The sequence below is a fragment of the Onychostoma macrolepis genome, chromosome 19 (assembly GCF_012432095.1).
Source record: "Onychostoma macrolepis isolate SWU-2019 chromosome 19, ASM1243209v1, whole genome shotgun sequence".
NCBI lineage: Eukaryota > Metazoa > Chordata > Actinopteri > Cypriniformes > Cyprinidae > Onychostoma > Onychostoma macrolepis.
In genome coordinates this window covers 3,855,448-3,873,353 of record NC_081173.1, presented here as the reverse complement: position 1 = coordinate 3,873,353, position 17,906 = coordinate 3,855,448, and the positions used below count along the sequence as shown (strand labels likewise).

The following is a 17,906-nucleotide window of genomic DNA, read 5'->3' as shown; positions in this document are numbered from 1 at the left end:
CCAGACTCAGTCGGGGGGCCAATTCTCCTCTGGCCAGACGAACCAGCAGGTTGTTCCATGCTGCCACAAAGTCAGATTGTGCAGAGGACTCATCTGGTTCCTGTGGTCTTGTCCCGATGGCTGTCTAGGTGACAAGGTCTTCACTGGGGAACTGTCTCTGGGGCTCATCTAGTTGTCCTGATCTCCGCTGAGATTCAGGGCTGTAGAGGTCATCTCTAGGTCCTGATCCACCATCTGGGCTGGATACGGACAAAATCCGGGTGACTGCAGTGACCATCTGATCTGGATACAGACTGGATCTGGTGGCTACGGTGACCTCGGAATAAGAAAGAGACAGACTAATATTAGCATAGATGCTATTCTTCTTACGCTGTAACAAGTACATCAGGTGTTATGGGAAGTGTTCCCAGTTCTGGTTGACCTAATTAATGCAGCCTAACAATCCTTTAACGAATTTGAATATTAGAAACGTATGAGAGTGTTATGTGTGAGCCAGGTTAAAGAGATGGGTCTTTAATCTAGATTTAAACTGACAGAGTGTGTCTGCCTCCCGAACAGTGTTAGGTAGATTGTTCCAGAGTTTGGGTGCTAAATAGGAAAAGGATCTGCCACCCGCAGTTGATTTTGATATTCTAGGTATTATCAAATGGCCTGAGTTTTGAGAACTGTTTTGACGTGGAGGAATAATGCGATAAGAGATAGCTCAAGTACTGAGGTGCTAAACCATTCAGGGCTTTATAAGTAATTAGCAAGATTTTAAAATCTATACGATGTTTAATAGGGAGCTGGTGCAGTGTTGACAGAACTGGGCTAATGTGGTCATACTTCCTGGTACTTCCTGGTAGTAAGAACTCTAGCTGCTGCATTTTGGACCAGCTGTAGTTTGTTTATTAAGTGTACAGAACAACCACCCAATAAAGCATTACAATAATCTAACCTTGAGGTCATGAACGCATGAATTAACGTTTCTGCATTTGACATTGAGAGCACAGGTCACAATTTAGATATATTTTTGAGATGGAAAAATGCAGTTTTGCAAATGCTAGAAACGTGGCTTTCAAATGAAAGATTGCTATCAAATAGCACAGCTAGGTTCCTAACTGCTAACGAAGAATTGACAGAGCAGCCATTAAGTGTTAGACAGTGTTCTAGGTTATTACCTGTGGGTTTTTAGGTCCAATAATTAAATACAATAATTATTACTCGTCATCCAGTCTTTTATATTGACTATGCATTCCGCATTCGGTATGTTTTGCCGGGCCGCGAAGAAATATAGAGCTGAGTATCATCAGCATAACAATGAAAGCTAACACGGTGTTTCCTGATAATATCTCCCAAGGGTAGCATGTAAAGCGTGAAAAGTAACGGCCCTAGTACTGAGCTTTGAGGTACTCCATACTACACATATGATTGATATGATACCTCTTCATTCACTGCTACGAATTGATGGCGGTCAGATAAGTACGATTTGAACCATGCCAATGCACTTCCACTAATGCCAACAAAGTTTTCTAGTCTATTCAAAAGAATATTTTGGTCGATAGTGTCGAACGCAGCACTAAGATCAAGTAGAACTAATAAAGAGATACAACCACGATCAGATGATAGAAGCAGGTCATTTGTAACTCTAATGAGAGCAGTAAATCTAAAAGTCTAAATCCTGACTGGAAATCCTCACAGATACCATTTTTTTCTCTAAGAAGGTATATAATTGTGAGGATACTACCTTTTTTTACTACCTTTTGACAGAAAAGGGAGATTCGATATCGGTCTGTAATTAACTATTTCGCTGGAGTGTTTGACAAGACTTTCAGACGTGCAAATAAACAAGTTTAACAAGGACGCTGCAGTCTCGCGATCTCAGATACCTGACGCAATGCTTTCAGTTTCACACTAAAACAGCTCACAAACACCTGAATTTAGCTCGTTGTGTTGTAATGAATGGACTGCATGCAATCGCTGGAATATTTTAATCTAAAAGGCTCTAAAAAAAGTGCAAATGTTGTAGTTCTCTGGCCAGATAGTCATTTATTAACAAGCCCTGACCCTGTAATAATCAGAAAAGTTGGTTTAGCTTGTCAGTGTGAGTTAAATGTATGTATTTATTTGTATTTTTAACCGATTTCAAAGTGAAACTGATCGAGTCATTTGGCTTCGCCTGAGGGGAATTGCTCCTCTAATAGTGCAATTGTTCTCAGCCAATGTAAGTCTATGGGAAATTTTTCATTTTTAATAATTAATTATAAAAAAAAACCTGTAAGTCTGCTCAGTCTGAAAAGATATAGCAACAACCTAGAAATCAGGGCCCAGGTCTCTGCCGAGTTTGGAGCTTGTGGCTTTAAAGCCCTAGGAGGAGTAGCGTTTAGAAAATTTGACTCTCAGAAGAAAAATAAGAAGTTTAAATAGCATTAACACTTGTTTCTCTAGATAATGTTATATGAAGCACCATTACTTCAAAGGAGTTATACTTGAAGCCTGCCCTCTGAGAAATACTGCTATATTGCTATAAATTGTAGCAACACCTCCCCCTTTACCTTTTGGATGTGGCTCATGTTTATAACAGTAACCTTGGGGGTTACACGAGTTTTAAAATAATGTAATCATCTGATTTTAGCCAGGCTTCTGTCAAACAGAGGACATCTAGGTTATGATCAGTGATCACATCATTTACAAAAATCGCTTTTGTAGAAAGGAACCTGATATTCAATAAGCCAAGCTTTATCATTTGTTTATCCATATTACATTTGTTTTTTATTTGTTGAACATCAATTAAATTGTTACTCTTTAACTGGTTTGGATGTTTTTTGTATTTTCTAGTTCGGGGAACAGACACAATCTCTATAGTGTGATATCTAGGTGAAAGAGTCTCTATGTGCTGAAAATTAACTGATTTCTGTGACATGAGGCAGCGAGCAGACGGTCGGTTTAGCCAGTCTGTCATACATACAAATGGCATGTTCAACTTCAGGATGAAAGTTCTTCATTCTTGTCTCTCCTTTTCTCAGCCTACTCCTGCAGTGGCTGAGGCGCCACATGAATTAGGATTTTGGGTTTCTGCTGCATAACTAGAGATTTGGACCATTCGTTTGAACTAGCAGAGACCATTTTTAAATACCTTCCACAAGGTGTTTTAATACTTCTAAATACCATCTTTTACTGCTTGCTTCAGGCAGTGTGATGTACAGTATAACCAGTTCACTCTCCTGTAGGTTCAATGCTGGCTTTTCTAGAAGTGCAGATGTGGCCCCTGGCTGCATCTAGGGTTTATGTGGTGGCACAATAATGGTTTGTCTTGGGAGGGCATTCCATGATTCTTGTCCGTTCTTGCTGTATGCTGGGGGCAAGATGGTTGAGACCTTTCCATTTAATACAGGGCCGGAGTGGGACTCATTTTCAGCCCTGGGGTTTCATGCCTTAGACCGCCCACTTTAGTTCACGACTGACTATATTAAAATAATGTAATTAAAACCTCAGTATATACATCAGCAATAGTGGACGGTTCTCTGCAGCCTTGTAATTCATTGTATTTTTGCTTGCTTGTCTTCAACAAAAGGTTTTGTATTTGTATTTTTTTTGTTGTTGTTGTTGTTTTTTAGCAAGGTGCCACTGTTGGGGAAGATAATTACATCATCATTAGGGTTGCCAATTAAATTCAGAAATGGAAAATAAGGGACAATTGTGATTCTTTATAAGAAAATAAGGGATAGCCTAAGGAAAGCTCAAAATATTTACTGTACCATGTCTGCCTGCAGTTAAAACGTTCTCATAAATAAATTTGTTTTGCTTAACCTATTTATGAACAATTATTCTAAAAATAATTTTAATGTCATACAAAAAAAAAAAATGTCATCAACCTGAGTAAATTGTACCATTATAGAACTGTGCCTGCACAAGTAGTGTAGTAGTAATTTAGGAAGTGAAAATACTGTGAAATTGCATACATACAAATGGCATGAAATTTGAAAGCATAACTGGACCTCTATGAAACGTCATTCAATAAAACATTTTTTAAAGAATGGCACTTACATTTTTGTATATATATTTATATATATATTTTTTTTTTTCAATTAAAGAAAACTTAGAGAGTGTGAGTTACTTCTGGTCCTTGGATGTGTACTCCTATAATGAGGTCCAATTTTAAGAATACACTACAAGTTATTTTATATTATGTATTTATTTATTTTTTAATGTAGCCTACTTTTGTTCCTGTATTCAACAGTATTAACTTACAATAGTGAAAGATCTCTTCCCTCAGGTAGACTGATTGTTTTACTGCCTTGCTGATGTTGGGCTCATCATCAATAAGTTGTTTGCATTCGCCCAAACTGATTTGGCAAAATCAAAATGCAGATAGTGAAAAGGAATTGCCATTAGTGCGAGTCCCACTCGCTGTGAAGTGGGAGCTGCCGGCAGATAATTTCACTTGCAAATATGGGACAAACTGCATTCCTCATAGCTTTCATATGGGACACAAAACGGGAAATAAAAAGAGTGAGGCTGCTGTGAGTGCAGGCAGTCTAAGGACAGCATCCATATTTCAACGCCAGTGGCATGACAACACTGGCTCTTGTGGCCAAAAAAACAGAGCGTCCCACCGGAAATCCATCCGGCGCTCCCGATTAGCCAATCCTTCTTGGAACTTGTCCGTGGTATATGGAGGCTTTAACAGGTCCTTCTTTTAAGCCTTTGGAATCAGATACAGATGAAATTCTGCCTCTTTAGTTGGTATTGCTTTTGACCTTGTCATCTCTTAGAAGGATTGGAGATTTGCAGGCCCTGTTGGTCAGTCCTGCATGTCTGGATTTTGCTCTTGATTTTGTAAAGGCCTTGCTTATGCCAGGGCTGGCTTATCTTCCCAAGTATCCTTCAATTTTGTTTCACTCTCAGATTATATCTTGACCATTGTGTTGCAGGAAAGTAAAAGTTTTCATAAAGACTTGCATCGACTACACTTTGGCATGAATCTAATCAATTCTTTGTTTGTTTTGGTGGTTGAGGCAGGAGATCTGTGGCTGATAAGCAAAGGACGTTGCATTGGGTAAGGGATACAGTTTCAATGGCCGATGAGGCATGTGGGTTTACTTCACCTCTTTGGGCAAGAACTCCTCGCCCATTCATGTAGCCTTGCATGAAAAAGTAGTCAGCACAACGATACATAAACAGTGACTAAACCATAAATATAAACTAAGCAACATTAATGATGTATGTGATACACTGTGTTTTTGATGATGACATTAGGGAATGACTGAGGCTAGAGATGGTGGAGCATAATAATCTCCTGAGCAACATAAGCAACTTAGAAATGCTATGATAGGTGTCACATTCCTATGGGTAGATATAGATGAGCTGAGCATCAGCGGATGCATGCTTGACTAACGTGACCTGCCAGAACTGAAGTTCTACACTTGATTTTTATAATATTGATGTTAATTTGACTCCTGGTTCTCAGGTCTTCCCAAGTTCTGTTTTATCTTTGCTAGTCTGTGCTGTCTAGGTTCATAAGCTGATAAATTACTGGCCTTTTCAGCTACTGATACAGTGGTCAGTGAACATATTGTTTATGTAAAGTATGTAACCTTGGTTTCCTGAATAGGCAAAGAGATTCTGTATGGCCAGTCATACTACACAGCTCTGCTCCGCTTTCCTCCTTGATGAAACCTTAGCTGTGATGGCATGGATGCGTTTCTTTTGAGACATGAGTGACGCAATGCCTCATTGGGTGCTAATGACTTGGCATGATTCTATATGGCTTAAGGCAATCGTCACACCATAATATCGGGGTGTTCCCATAATATCAGCTACTGACACAGCATCTCGTTCCCTATTCAGAGTACCAAGGATACATATATCATCAGCCTAAAAAGCCATGCACGCCAAGGACGATAACTACAATGTTAGTTATAACTGTACATTTTTAATAATCATTCTAATTCTATAATAGGGAACTTAACACAACTACTATAATGACAACACTGACAGCCAATGTGGTGTGGCCAATGATAAAGTTATCAATATAATTATTGTTCTTGGTGTGAACAAGCCTTAACTGTAGTATCAGCATGCATTAACGTACTGTAGAATGTGCAGTTACGGTGCATTTATCTGCATTTTACAAGCGGCTCATTGGTTTTAAAATCTTTTTTTTTTCTGTTATAAATATTTATAGACCAATTGCTATTGTTTTGAATTAAAAAAAAACTTTTCCATTATGCAGTCAAATCAAGTTTAGATTTTTGGAACATTAATGGATAGTACCCAGACAGTTGGAAATGAACCCCAAAAGAAGCCGCCCACTTCCATCGCTGAAATCAGTCCACAGACTGATTCTCCATCATTTGTCAGGTTATGCGAGGATATGGGAATATGAAATCAAACTTTCTTTCCATCACATTTTTCCATTTTCTCATGTATATCTATGCTCTCTCCTTTGTCCTTTTCCCTTTTCACTCCTCTTCTGCAATCTGACATTGTATTTCACTTCAGCAATTAATCAGACTGCACTTCGCTGGTATACGATATGTTAGGCTTCACACTTCAGTGCAAAAGAGAGCAGCAGAAGCACTTTAATGAGTCTACTTAAAGTCATAGCTCTCAGCTAATTCTGTATGATTGAATAGTAAAGCTCTTGATATCAGTGACCAATGAGGTGATGATATAGGCTAACTAACCTGTAAAACCTTTCACATTCATTTATGGTGTTGAAAGTATTTTCAGTGCCCTGTCAAAACTCTTAACAGTTTTAAAGGGATAGTTCACCTTTGTTTTGAGATGGAGCGTTAAAGAACACAATACACACTGTAAAAAAACAAAACAAGTTGAGCCAACTTAAAATTTTAAGGCAACCAGCTTCAGCAGATTTTTGAGTTTGCTCAACTTATTTTTGTGGGAGATTCTCAAATTTTTGTTGTATAAACTTAAAACTACAAGTTGAGAAAACTCAAAAATCTGCTGAAGCTGGTTGCCTTAAAATTTTAAGTTGGCTCAACTTGGTTTTTTTTTACAGTGCACACGTCTCCCAGAAATCCTATATAATTCAACCAATCCAATGACGACTTCAAAACTCAATTTTTGTGTACCATATGCATCAGGCATTCAGCCAGCAGTCTGTGGCTGAGGCTAGTTGGAGATAAACTCTCAACTCTCTTTAAAATCATCTTTGAATTTCCATTTGTTGCGGTAGTGTTATAGTCAAGTCAAGTCACCTTTATTTATATAGCGCTTTTACAATACAGATTGTGTCAAAGCATTTAACAGTATATAGCCTTGCTGTTGAAGAGCAATTAGCTGGTGAAGTGAATTGATTTATTTGTAATGTTCAAAGCAGATGTCATAACAAATGTCAGTAGACCGGAAAGATTTTAAAACAAGTAGTTCATTTATAAATTTGTACAACCTTACCTCCTCGCTGTGGAAATACAATGGAATACAGAAGACAAGGAACGCAGCGCTGAAAAGGGGCAGAGCTACATAAAGTCTATAGTATGAAGGTATCTGGATGGGATAGTAGTGTCCATCATTTGCACACTTCAGAATCTCGCCAGAAGTTAGTTAGTGGGTCATCCGGTATGTTTTGCCTACTCTTTTATGAGTAAAGCAAATTCAGACACACTTCTGTTTTTCACCTTCAATGTAGTAGGGAAGTATGTGATTTAGGATGCAGCCCATGTGTTCTTTAGTTCGATGGATTCTGATTGGCTGTCAGGGTTAAATGTTTTGAAATTGATTCCAGTGATATTGTCTCGTGTAACTAAACCTTTAAACCGATGGCAGAAGGCGTGATGACTGAGACTAGTCTCGGTGTCGTTATCATTCGATTTGGTGTGGACGTCCCTATTCTCACAGAATTACAATGATTATTAAAGCTGTAGTTATAGTTATCACTCTTGGTGTGAACGGGACTTAACTGTGGGAAACTTGTGCGAAAGACAGATAAAGTGAGAGCGAGACAGTACGTGGATGAGAGAGTGCAGTGCCGGGGTTGAAGAGGGTTGGAGAGCAGCAGAAAGCCATTAAAAATTCATGATACACGAAAACTTCAAAATGTCATGTTGGGTGGGCTGTTCATAAACATATCAATAAAGGAGCCACAATGGCATTCCCCCTTGCAAGCTTATTAATTAACATTTCAAAAGCCTCTGAGTGCTCATAAAAAAAGCTAGATTTAACTCTGAACCACAGCAGACAGACACTTCACGGTTTAAACACAAGACACTATAAGAACAAGGATCACCATTGCACAACCATTGCTAAATAGTGTTATCAACACATATATTACATCTTATGCATTTACATTTCTTGATCAGGCAGGTATAAGATTCATGAGACAACTGGTAATTCTGAGTGAATCAATAGTGCCCTCTACAGGCCCCAGGTAAATAATGCAAATGGAAAACATCCCAAAACCCCATGACATTACACCATGGTAAATGTTAAAAACAGGGTATTTTTGAAATATTTGTTGGTGTAAGTGAACACATTAAGTACAGATGTAAAAATCAATCAAATGAGGCTTCAAAGGAACACTGATATGTACCATGTATGAGTACACAACTAACATGTCTTGCATAAAACAAACCCAAAAATGAACCAAATGATGCTCACAGTTTAGTTTTAATTAATAGTGAAGTGAATGTACATGTATTAATTGAAAGACCTTTTTAATATATCTTTACATAAAAAAGTAACTATACAGCTGTTTTTGTACCGGATCATTGTATCACTTAACCTGTAGTCATTCTGTTTGCACCTTATAAAAACAGGACAGTGTAATACTATAATTACAATTAAAACAAATTTCTGATGTCAGGAAGACGAGATATACAATACAATCAATCTACAGCATGTCTCTATACAGTGCACAGGCCGTCTGGTGGCAGACAAAACAAAGTGTACCATAAAACCAGCAGTGACGATTTCATTTTTATGTACCATTCAAAAATGCACCAAGATTTTTACAATGACTCCATGACGTAACATCAACCATTTTGTTTTAAATTGTTCAACGTACAGTGGACTTTATCATCATTTACAGCTGAATCTCATCAAACCTGTCTACAACATGTCCAAGTCATATTTCACCTCAAAACAAAAAGTTTTGCTTAAAGAAAATGAAGCTTTAGGATCACTACAATTTTTGGCATTGTGAAAAAAGAAAAGAAAAAAAGAAATCTAATTCCAGTAATATATTAAAAAAAAATAAAAAAAAATTGCATTCTCATTATGGTAATATGTGAAAGTTTTTTTAATATATTGCTTTTAAATGAATGTTTATATGAAAAAAAAAATATTACAGTATTTTACTGTAATAAATATAAAATCTATTACAGTAACAAGAATTACAATTGAGAACAATGCACATGAGTAAAAGCACAAAAAAAAACAAAAAAAAAACTCAAAATTAAAGTATCCAACACTATAATAAGAATAATTAATTAATAAAGGGGGAAAATGTGCTTAAATTATGAAAATAATATCTAGCAATATCTAATAATAAAATCTAGTGGATTCTTATGATTTTTGGGTAAAATATGGCGTGTTCTTGTGGGATTCACCTTGAAATATTTAAAGTGAAGTGCTATGTTGTTAAAAAAAAGAAAGAAAAAAAAAGATATTAAAGCAGGTGTTATCTGTGTGAAAAAGTAAATTACAGTAAAATGCACATAAAGAGAAAGTGAGACCGCGTGCCGACGTCCTGAGAATGTCAAAGATGTGCTTTCAGATCCACACACATCAGTCAGTGTGTGTTCAGCGTGAGAAACAGTGTTACATGCATCTGTGTCAAAAGACTTTCTTCTGTATTACTCGAAGGTCAGGCTAAAAAAATCATGTACCAGTGTTAAGGCATAAGTGAACAGCATATATCATCACTCACACACACACTCATTCACACACTCACACTCACACTCTCAGTCTCTCACAATCGCTCAACACTAAAACAGTTTATCTCCAGTGTCATAATTTCCATAAAAGTATTATTGTTGGGTACACGAGCGTATTCTTGATCACAGAAACGTGTGTACCATAAAGACTATAAAAACACCCCAGTCCACGCTGTGGGAATCATGGGAACTCTACGGAGCGCTGGCCCTCCAAACCCGCTCCCCAGAAGTGTCTGAAGTATCAAGTACCAGCATCCAGCACACACCCGCATCACTTCCTCCTCCTCCTCTGGACTCCAGAGCACTGAGCGGCTGGCCCGACACTCGTCAGTGCAGGCTGGAGGATCATGGGAAACAGGATGCTGGGGTGAGATGAAGGCTTTTAGCTGCAGCTTTCATCCGTCTGGGGCTTCCTCTTCAGAGACGATGATTATGGCCGATGAAACCTGCAAAAAGAATTGAAAGAAGACATGACATATTTGTTATAAAGTCCAGTTGATGGTTAAAGTTCATGTGCACATTATGTTCCAATAACTGCTTTTACTCAGGAGAGAAAAAATACTTTCATTACTATTCTACATTTCTCACTTGACTTTTAAGGAACATTTCTTTTAATGAATTGCTTTTAATGAACACACACACACACACACACACACACACACACACACACACACAACCATTCAAACGTTTAAGTCCACTACGATTTTGTTTTTTTTTAAAGAAATTAATACTTTTATTCAGCAAGGGCACATTAAATTGATCAAAAGTGACCTTAAAGACATTACAATGTTACAAAAGATTTGTATTTACATAAAAATTGTTGTTTTCAACTTTATATTCATTTGAAATATTTCTTGAGCAGCAAATCTGCATATTAGAATGATTTCTGAAGGATCATGGGACTGAATTTCCAGCATCATTACTCCAGAGGAAAAAATACATTTTACTATATATTCACATAGAAAATAGTGATTGATTTGTTACATTATTGCGCATTATCACGGTTTCTTACTGTATTTTTGGCAAGCTTGTTGAGCATGAGACTTTCAAAAACAAGAAAAAAATTCTTACTGACCCCAAACTTTTGAACGTGTCTGCAGATACAGACAGTGTTGGGAAGGAAGGTTAAATTAGTAATTGTTACAGATTTCAAGTTACCCCGTTTAAAATGTAATACGTAGTGTAACTATTTCAATTATTTTATTAAAGTAATGTAACAGATTACATTTGATTACTTTTTGATTAAATTGATAATGAATGCTTTCAACTGTTAATCATTTTGAAACATTTAAAGCAGGCCGGGTTAACCTTAAGGCTGATTACTGTCAGACTTTCAAAATACTTAAACTAAGATAATAAAAATTTAATTTTAAAGCACCGCCACCACAAAATCAGACTTTAGCAGCTCTTTTTACTTAGCTATTATTTCTTGTTTTGATATTAAATCTGTATTTAACCTCAGAACGATCTCTATGATACCGTTTTTGAGATCAAATCTTTGCATAGCTATGACAGGAAACACTGGCATCTAACATTGCCTTGGAGAGAGAAAAAAACTAAATTAATCTAACAAAAATAAAGCATAAACCCAAATAAGAAATAAAGCAGTTATCAAATAAGCACGTGTCTTATTCTGTGTCCTAAACTCCAGAAACATTTGTCTCTCATATTTTAGTGCAGTCTATGCAATTTGGGAAAGAAATCAAATCAAATCAGCTGGGTTAAGGTGTTAACCATTCAAATCTGACTATTCTTGTGCGTGTAAACACATTCATTTATCCCAGTTAAGAAAGTGTTAAAAGTCTCTCACCTGGTGTATATCCTGCTGTCCTCGTGAACTTCCATTTCTGAGCTCTTATACTCATTCAGCTCTTTTCTTATGGCCGCCTGGAAGAGGAACAACATCAACACTGGTTGTATTAAGCAAGTTAGAAAACACCTTACAGTACACCTTAATTAAGATGTCATTTGGTCAAATCAACGTAAAATTCCAGTACTTTAAAGTCAAGATGGTTGAGAAACAGTGTCTCTCACTGTCCATGTGCCTTCTCAAATAAGATTTGTTTTGTCGAGGAGGTTTTGCTGTTTTAATTTACGTGCAAATGTTTTTATGTAACTCTCTACAATTTACATAAGCTGCCATTTAAATGCTGTTATATCGGTCAGCACCAGGGGGCAGCGGAGAGCAGTGATTGGCTCAGACCTTGTCAGCAGGTGTGAGTTTGGTCCAGGGTTTGTCGGCCCGCCGGTCGTAGTCTTGAGCGTGAGTGCACTCCACATACTCATGAAAGCGCAGGATCTTTCTGGCCTGCAGCTCAGCCACCGTAGGCCTCTGGGACAACTGCACACAGAAACACAACAGCAACATATGCTTTCACGCTCTGCTAGATTACTCGCACCAAAATATTTTGAGAAAAAATAAAATAAATAAATTAGTTTACATTCTTTTGTCCATTATTCAGTGACAGTTAAGAAGTCAAATAAGTGAGTAGTCAAACATTTTTACTTTATATTACATTTTGAATAAATTTCATTTCATTTCAATTCAACTCATATACTATCATTCTATTAATTTTTTTTTAAATCAATAAATTATATTTATTAATATTATTAACAACATTTATAATATAATTAATTTTACAATATTATTAATATAATTTAGCAAAAATACTTTTTTAGCAAGGACACATTCAAATGATTTAAAAAAAAAAATGTGATGCAAAATTCAGCTTTGCCATCGAGGGAATAAAGTTATTTTAAATTGTAATAATATTTCACTATAGCACTTATTTTACTGTATTTTTGATTTTACATTCAGACTTGGTGAGCATTGGAGATTTCTTTCAAAAACATGAAAGAAAAATCTTACTGACTCTAAACATTTTAACAGAAGTGTATTTGTCTACAAACAAAAAAAGCGCTTTAGAGGTTTTCATGAGAAACAAACAGATAATGGATGTGTGCCTCCAAACCTTTCTGGTCAGTCTGCGCTTGATTTCGCTCCTTTCTGCCCGTCGGTCTGCTTCATTCTTGGCTGAAACAAAAGAACGTGCAGATGTTAAGAAAATCTTTTCTGGATGCATCACAAAATTGGGAACTACATCAGCTATGACTGACAACAAAAAATGCTATGAGGACAAGAAGGCCATGGATGCAAGACTGACCTTGTAGGATGTTTCTCTGCTCAAGCTCTTGTGCGGTGGGTCTCTGACTCAGCCTCCTATGAGAACATGCAAAATACACAGCGTGAGTGTGGACAGTACAAAGACCCCATAAACACACAGTGAACACACAGTCGCAGACCTTGTGAGGGTGGAGCCGATCTTGCTGCGGATAGCTTCCCACTGCTCTTTGTTGTTCCAGGGGATGTTCTCCTGGTCCTGAGACTGCTCTTTCTCCTGCTGACGCTCCAGCTTTAGAGCCAGAGTATCCTTACGCTTCACACGGCTCGCAAGACCACCTGACAAAATATACGCACAATCCTCATTAGCTGTTTTCACAAACTTGGTATTGATGCTGTGTGTAAACAAAGTTGCAACATTCATGATTTGAGCAGATAGAAGGTTAAAGCACTGATAAAAGATATCTGTTAGCAAAGAGTTTGAGCAAACCACTATGTTCTGAAGGAGATAACACTATTACTCCAGTGCATTTACTTGAATGCCAAAAAAAAATCTACTGCTTAAAAGCACACTATCATTAAAATATTTGGGGTTGGAAAGATTTTTGCATGTTTTTGAAACAAGTCTCTTATTCTCACCAAAGCTGCATTTATTTGACCTATATCTAGTAAAAACAGTAACACTGAAATATTATTACAATTTAAAATTAATGTTTCTATTTGAATACATGTTAAAATAATTTATTGCTGTGATCAAAGCTGAATTTCCAGCATCATTACTCCAGTCTTCAGTGTCACATGATCCTTCAGAAATCATACCAATATGCTGATTTGCTGCTCAAGAAACATTTCTGATTATTATCTCACAATAGTTGTGCTGCTATCTTTCTGAAAAAAATATGACATATTTACTGGATTATTTTGATGAATAGAAAGTTCAGAAGAGCAGCATTTATTTGAAATAGAAATCTTTTGTAACAATGTAACTGTCACTTTTGAGTCTGAATCCTGAATCCGTCTTTGCAGAATAAAAGTATTAACTTCTTCAAAAACAAAATAAAAATGAATGTATGTATGTATGTATGTATGTATGTATGTATGTATGTGTGTGTGTATATTTATATTTTTTTATTTATATATAGTATACTGACCCCCAAATTTTTTATAGTAATTTCTAATAAAGGCAATTATAGTTTTAACACCATATTCACCAGTTTCATGTTTTAAAGTGGAGACCATTACGCAATTTTTTATGCAGGACAGGTACAATATTCCTCAATAACCCTCATAGGGCTGGTCAGACAGAATTAAAGGATCATACTTGTGGGAACATCCTCCTCATCGTCATCATCTTCATCGTCATCTCTGTAATTGATGGGTCCATCAGAATCGCTCTCTTCGCTCTCCACGTTGTCGCTGTTTCCATGTCCCGTGTCTTCAGGGATGACAGTGACCCGTGGGTCTCCCACCAGACCGCGCCGGCTGCGCGGCTCCAGCTCGTGCTGGCGTGTGGGCCGAGGGGCGGGCCGCAGCTTCTGCAGCTCTTCTTCAATGTCAAAATCATCATCCTCAGGCCTAAACAATACACAATCATATAGACACAGTGAACATATACATGTGAACTATTCCTTTAAGGGTTTTATATATATATATATATATATATATATATATATATATATAGAGAGAGAGAGAGAGAGAGAGAGAGAGAGAGAGTACACACAGAGCTGGGTAGCAACTGACTGCATGTAATCTGGATTACGTAATCAGATTCCACAAATTAAGCACTTGTAATTAGATTAAATTACATTTAAAAATACTTGTAATCAGACTAGTTACTTTTTATGGATTACATGATTACATATTATTTACACAATAGCAATAAATTATTCATAATGTATTGATTATCCCTAATTCCTCTTTCATCTTTTAAATTTTCCTTTCTAAAAGAGCCTACTGCTTAGATATAGTCAGAAAGTCTTCCAGTTTTGTTGAAGACAGCATTTGATCACTGAATTTACAAAAAATTATTTCAGGTTTAAGTAGTGCTTCAACTAATGATGAACACATTAATAATGTTTATTTGAATTATCACTCAATAGGTTAACCATGTATTTCTATGTCTTTGGAATGCTTTTGTCTTTCAAACAAATTAAAATAAATTAAAAGTTATTAAATTCAAATCCACAAATTCACAAACATTTGTCATCTAATCCCCGTTCATTAAAAAGATTTACCCCTGAAACTTTAAAATAAATATTTTAATAATGAAGTATCACATTTGCATGTTCGTAGTTCTCTTATGTTGGTTATGGTCACATTACATGACATGCAGGTAAACAAATACAATTTCATTTATTTATTTATTTTTTCAAATTATGATTGATTTTAAAAAGATTGTTTAATTTAATATTTTTAATGATTTAATTAATTATTAGCTTTTCATTAAACTCAAACTCCCTGCAGTTCCTTCACAAACCCCAGTTTGGGGAACCTTGATGTAATGTTTAAAGGGGTCATATGATGTTGCTAAAAAGAACATTATTTTGTGTATTTGGTGTTTATGCGGATTAAGGTTCAAAACCACATTATTTTCCACATACTGTACATTATTGCTCCTGTATGCCCCGCCTTTCTGAAACGCGTCAATTTTTACAAAGCTCATCGTTCTGAGAAGCGAAGCATGCTCTGATTGGCCAGATATCCAGTTCGTTGTGATTGGCCCAATACCTCAAGCGTGAGACGGAAATGGTACACCCCTTACCGTATTGTGATGCTGTGTCCCGCTGCGATGACACAAAATAATAAAACTATAATATAATTATAAACGAGACATTTTTTGCATCCAGTAGGGACATAATTACTGATTATAATGACTGCGTTGCATCGCGCCACATAAACATTACCATGTCTGCATTTGTGATCAGAGAAATGATAAGCACAACTCTATACAACTCAAAACTCGCGTTTGAATAGTCAGTGGCAAATTCTTTAAATAAGAAAACGTACTTACAGGCTGTGAGTCATAAGCGCCAGACTGTCCTTGCAAAGTTGGAATTGCCCCACTTTATAGAAACAGTCTTTGAGCAGCTGGCAGGCTACTCCCAGGTTCAGGAAATAGTCCTCCATTAAAATGTGCAGCACACACTCTAATATTTGGGTTGAACTGTTCTGGAACAGTGTTGTAAATACAACTTAAGCACTGATTTCTAGTTGTGTCCTCTTTTGGAAGCCCAAACAAAGTAGTTTCGCTTTCACAATGAAACACAGCGTCTCCAGGACATGGCGCCGGCGGCAGCAACAATACTACAGCGAGAATAAAAGTCCCGCCCTCTTTCATTACGCATACGTTTAGGCGGTGTTTTGCAAATCTCCCCAAACTGTGACATAGACATGTGGGGGGGCGTGTTTGAATGAGCCATTTTAGGGGGCGTGGTCGAGTCTTAACTTTTATAAAGAATATCTCTTTGGTTTTTAGACTTTAGTCTTTGCAACTTCAGGGATCTTATCTATGCACAAACAGCTTTTAACACTCCAAAGAGAAACGAAAACTTGAAATCGCATCATATGACCCCTTTAATGCACTCCATGTGGCTAACAACAATGAATGGAATATAATTTCTTCATTTTTGTATTTTGATTAATATGGTACAAGATAATCCTATTTAAATCCATGCGATAAATGAGAAAGCTCAAAAAGTAATAATGTAGTCTAATTATATTACCTAAAATGTGTAAAGTAATGGATTACGTTACTAACTACAATTTGTGTCATGTAATTTGGAATCAGTAACGAATTACAATTTAAGTAATCTACCCAGCTCACATAATACATGGCATAATACTAGGCAACATTTATTTTTGGGATGCAAAAAGTAGCAATCTTTTATAAATGTACCAAAGCAGAGAACACTGTGTTCTGAGATGAACTGATTTGCACACTCACAGTCGCAGAGGTTCGATAGTGACTGGAAGAGAGTATCGCCCCCCTCCTGGGGCGTCAGCCAGAAAGTCCGGTGGTGACTCAAACAGAAGCGAATGAGCTCGCTGGGATCCTTCCGGGTTGGGCTGGACCGGCCCAGGACTGTTCAAGGCTCTCTGGATGCGTATGTGCAGAGGTAAGGGCGGCTGCGAGGGCGGCTCTGTGGTGGGGCTGGGCGGCTCCACGTGTGGGACCGCAGGGGGCGGTTGGGCACGGTGAGGGGATGGAGGGATATGGGTTGGTGGAGGAGAGAGCGCTTCTGAGTTTTTGCTGTTGTCTGCTTGGGCAGGGGGCGGGGCAGAAGCAGGGGCTGGAACCGGAATGGAGGCGGGGCCTGGGGGCGGAGCCTCAGGGTGATTGGCCGAAGAGTCGTCTGAGTGGCGCTTGGTCACAGGAGTCATCCTCTTTGGGGGAATGGGAGGAGATCGCTTGACTGGGACCAGGACATGGGAGGGATCCACTGTAGAAATAAACAAAATACAATCAAAATTAAATTCACATAGAAACAAGGGTTAAAGCACATGTGGCAACAACAAATTAGTTTGTACAAAAGTGCCAAGCTAGGATGCCTAAACATTGATTTGCATGCCATGGAATTAATCAAACGGGTATTAGTACAGGATGGGGAGAGATTTGATATTCTAAGATAATAGATTCTACAGATAATATCGTAAATATGAAGAGTTTCAGAGTGTGCAGTGTTTTACCTATTTTTTTTTATGTTAATGAGACATGTTTGAATAAAGGCTTTTTAACATTTTGGAACGGGAAGTAGTGCCTTGGATCCAGTTTTCTATAGATATATTTTTGAACCCAACCACAGAGCACCTTCTGGGATCACTAAACAAGGAGCGCTCCAAGATCTTTTCCTTGAAATGAAGAGTTTCAATATTAAGATCTAAAACATACCACTCTATGCAAGTTCGCG

The 17,906-nt window shown here is 37.3% G+C and overlaps 1 protein-coding gene across 1 annotated transcript in view; it reads right to left on the bottom strand.

Annotated features, from left to right (window-relative positions):
- Positions 1-8,591: 8,591 nt before the first annotated feature.
- The window catches only part of phactr4a (phosphatase and actin regulator 4a), a 28,402-nt gene continuing 19,087 nt past the window's right edge, over positions 8,592-17,906 (bottom strand). The window contains 8 exon segments of the mRNA XM_058753022.1: positions 8,592-10,324; positions 11,689-11,765; positions 12,082-12,219; positions 12,851-12,912; positions 13,043-13,098; positions 13,182-13,338; positions 14,321-14,574; positions 16,943-17,438. Coding sequence (XP_058609005.1) covers positions 10,309-10,324; positions 11,689-11,765; positions 12,082-12,219; positions 12,851-12,912; positions 13,043-13,098; positions 13,182-13,338; positions 14,321-14,574; positions 16,943-17,438 — 1,256 coding nt within the window. The 3' untranslated portion in view covers positions 8,592-10,308.